The following is a 3,669-nucleotide window of genomic DNA, read 5'->3' as shown; positions in this document are numbered from 1 at the left end:
AAAGGCGAAAAAAACGAATTCTCCCAATCGCCAAACGCGGTGGTTTTCTACCGCTGCTGTTGCCCGCTTTGTCGGCTATCGGAGCATTGACGGGCGGCGCCGCGGGAGTAGTAAAAGCTATAAACGCCGCGAAAGCCGCGAAGAAACAATTGCAAGAAGCCGAGCGACACAATCGCACCATGGAGGGTCGCGGGTTACGTCTCGCGCCGTATACGCGTGGAGAAGGCTTGAGGAAGGTTAAGAGAAAAAAAAAAAAAAGAAAGACAACACGACGACGGACGTCGAATTGACGACAGCGTGTGAAAGATTACCACATTTTCGCGGGGTTTTTATGCGTGACAATTTGCCGGAACGCGCATGGGTAAACGAGCGAGGTATCGTCAATCTAGATAATAGTCGCGGACCCGGAACGCACTGGGTTGCATACATAAAACACGGCTCGCGTGTCAAATACTTCGATAGTTTTGGGAATCTTCGCCCGCCGGTCGAGTTGATTCGCTACTTTGATGCGAACGCGACAATCTCGTATAATCACAGACGTTTTCAAAACTACGACGAAAGCGTGTGCGGACAACTGTGTGTGAAATTTCTCCGCGAGTCGTAAAGATGCAAAGGTCATTCACGTTCACGTTGTCGGGAAGAAGCAGCATTCTGTCGTCTCAGCACTTTCCACCTATAAATCTGGACAACGACGAATACGAGCTGGGATTGCTCGATTTGCAAACTTATTACACGATACCGAACATCAGCGCTAGCATCGGTAACAATCTATTCTACTTCGGCGACAGAGACGAAGAGATCATCATCCCCGACGGCTCGTACGAATTGGAAGCGATAAACGCGTACTTGAGGCACGAAATACGCACGCGATATCCTCTCAAAGATGCCGATAATGAATATCCGCTGGTCCTGCAGGCTAACAACAACACCATGAAAAGCGAAATTATCAGCAAGTTTCGGATAAACTTTGCGAAGCCTCACAGCGTGGGGTCCATTCTGGGATTTTCCGCGAACCGCGTTTTATCGCCGAACACGTGGCACGCATCGAACGCGCCTGTGAATATCATTAACGTGAACATCATTCGAGTAGAATGTAACGTAACCACCGGATCGTACGACAACGGCAAACTCGTTCACACGATACATGAGTTCGCGCCCAAGGTACCGCCGGGGTATAAATTATCCGAAACGCCCACGCGAGTCATTTACCTTCCAATCGTTGTGCGAGCAATCGATGATTTAACGATTCGCATCGTGGACCAAGCCGGACGTTTGATCGATTTTCGCGGTGAAGAAATCACGGTACGACTACACATGCGACGAAGCAATGTTAATTCATAACAATACGACCTTGAAGAAGAACACATCAATTCATAAGAAACCAAACGAGTGTAAAAAACTGACCGCGAGAAACGCAGAGTATCTGAAATCTTTGGGATTCGTTGTTAAAAACAAGTGAAAGAGGAAAAAAGTGTTTTTCACCATGTTCGAGGACATTTTGAGCATCTCCGAAGCGCCGATCTTCGACAATCGAATAACGAAGATCGAGCTGCACACATACAATCCATATGCCAACACAACGTTTGAAAACAACGATGAGATACGCATACCAATTCAACAGCAAGACTTGTACACGCTCCCGTGCAGAAGCTTCCTATACGTCGAGGGAAAACTTAGTTTGCCTGGGAAACTTGAATTACCAGCGGGATCAACAATCGAATCGGCGGCTCTCGATAACAATGCCGTTGCGTTTATGTTCGAGGAAATACGCTACGAATTGAACGGCGTTGAAATCGATCGGTCCAGAAATCCTGGTACTACAACGACTCTGAAGAACTACGTGAGCCTGTCCACGACGAGAAGCAGCGCGTTATCCAACGCGGGCTGGACGCATAACACCGAGGCGCAGAGGAAAACCGCGACAACCACAGCGGCGATAAACTTCAACTTTTGCATACCTATGAGCATGTTATTGGGCTTCTGCGAAGACTACAAACGCGTTGTAATAAACGCCCGCCACGAATTGATTTTAATTCGCTCGCGTACCAACACAAACGCGTTGTACAGTTCTTCCGAAAATGCGAAACCCGTTCTGGATCTATACAAAATTCAATGGCGAATGCCACACGTCACGTTGGATGAAATAAATAAGCTGTCGATGTTACGTATTCTGGGCAACGACAAGCCGATCGATATGAGCTTTCGATCATGGGAACTGTACGAGTATCCTCTGCTCCAGGCGACTACGAAGCACACATGGGCCATAAAAACAGCTCCGCAAATGGAAAAACCGCGATACGTGATATTCGCTTTACAAACCGCGCGAAAGAATAATTTAACGAAAACAGCTACGCATTTCGATCATTGCGCATTAGCCAATATTCGGCTCTACTTGAATTCGGAAACCTATCCGTACGATGATCTAAATGTTGATTTCGAAAAAGACAAATACGCGCTGCTCTACGATATGTATACAAAATTCCAAGAATCATACTATGGAAACGGCGAGGCGCTACTCAACGTCACAGATTTCCTGAAATACGGTCCATTCATCGTTCTCGATTGTTCTCGGCAAAACGAAGCGCTGAAAAATGCCACGATCGACGTGCGAATCGAATTCGAATGTCGAGCCAACATTGCCCCCTCGACAACCGCATACTGCTTGATGATACATGACTGCATCGTGGAGTACAATCCATTGACGAACATTGTGCGAAAAATTATTTAAACTACCGTTAACAATATTTTAATCGAATAAATGTGAAAATGAATCTTTTAATAAATAAACAATGGAAAAACATCTTTTTATTAATCGAATAAACAAAAAAAATCTCCTCCATATTTATTTTCACACCGATAAGTATAGTGGTGGGGGTATTATATATACTATAGATGACTCTCTCCCACAGTCGTCGTTATTCAGCGAACGTGTGATCTTCGCTCCATTTTTCACGGTAAGTACAATTTTTATTTTTATACAGAAATCAATCATTGGTTAGAAAACATTTTTTTTATTTAGATGGCTCAAATCACCCAAATCATTGACATGGATGGATTCATTGTCGAGAGAAAATTTTTATGTAAAGAATTAGCCATTATCAATGTTTACGACGGCTCGTTCGAACTCGCTGAATTTCGTTTGGGAATAAACTTTCATCGTTTATCAGATGCTGACAAAAAGTCGGCACGGTACGTAAGCAATTTTGTACACGGGATTCCATTTATCGATTTCGGCTATGAAAAATATCAACAGAACGACGTGTTCGATGTTATACGCAATTTTGTGCGCGATCACGCGAATCCCGTCGTAGCGTACAAAGGTGGGTGTTTCGAGAGAGACATCCTTCGAAAATTAGAAATAAACTCGATAAATTTGGAAAATTTAGGATGTCCAAAATACGATGTATTAGTCCACGATCCCATGTACCGAACTGCTCACGTACCGTGTAAACTTCACTGTTGGACAAAACGCTCTTCAAAACCGTACCATTGCTGTCTGCGCGAAGTGCAAACATTTCGAGCATGGCTAAACAATTATATAAAAAAACGTAACTCACTTCTTTCACCCAGCGTTTTAAAAAAAAAAAATGATTGAGATACCGGACACCACACCTGATTTGCGTCTCGAGCGCGACAGACTCCAAACTTTCCGTTCATGGCGTTATTCAC

General features: G+C 44.3%; 1 protein-coding gene across 1 annotated transcript; it reads left to right on the top strand.

The window, feature by feature from the left end:
- Nucleotides 1-1,483: 1,483 nt before the first annotated feature.
- On the top strand, nucleotides 1,484-3,311 carry LOC143219503 (uncharacterized). The gene is made up of 3 exons (XM_076445449.1): nucleotides 1,484-2,710; nucleotides 3,020-3,189; nucleotides 3,254-3,311. The coding sequence occupies exons 1-3, from the start codon at nucleotides 1,484-1,486 to the stop codon at nucleotides 3,309-3,311; spliced, it is 1,455 nt and encodes a 484-aa protein (XP_076301564.1).
- Nucleotides 3,312-3,669: the final 358 nt, after the last annotated feature.

This window comes from Lasioglossum baleicum, unplaced genomic scaffold (genome assembly GCF_051020765.1).
Source record: "Lasioglossum baleicum unplaced genomic scaffold, iyLasBale1 scaffold0034, whole genome shotgun sequence".
In the NCBI taxonomy this organism is placed as follows: domain Eukaryota; kingdom Metazoa; phylum Arthropoda; class Insecta; order Hymenoptera; family Halictidae; genus Lasioglossum; species Lasioglossum baleicum.
Note: the sequence above shows the minus strand (reverse complement) of the source record. Positions and strands in the feature narration are given on the sequence as shown.

Bases quoted from the DNA above. Each gene is read 5' to 3' on its own strand.
- LOC143219503 (XM_076445449.1), top strand. From the start codon at position 1,484: ATGTTCGAGGACATTTTGAGCATCTCCGAAGCGCCGATCTTCGACAAT. The intron at 2,711-3,019 runs GTGCGAAAAATT...TTTTTTATTTAG, and splicing joins ACAATCCATTGACGAACATT to ATGGCTCAAATCACCCAAAT. The intron at 3,190-3,253 runs GTACGTAAGCAA...AAATATCAACAG, and splicing joins GCTGACAAAAAGTCGGCACG to AACGACGTGTTCGATGTTAT.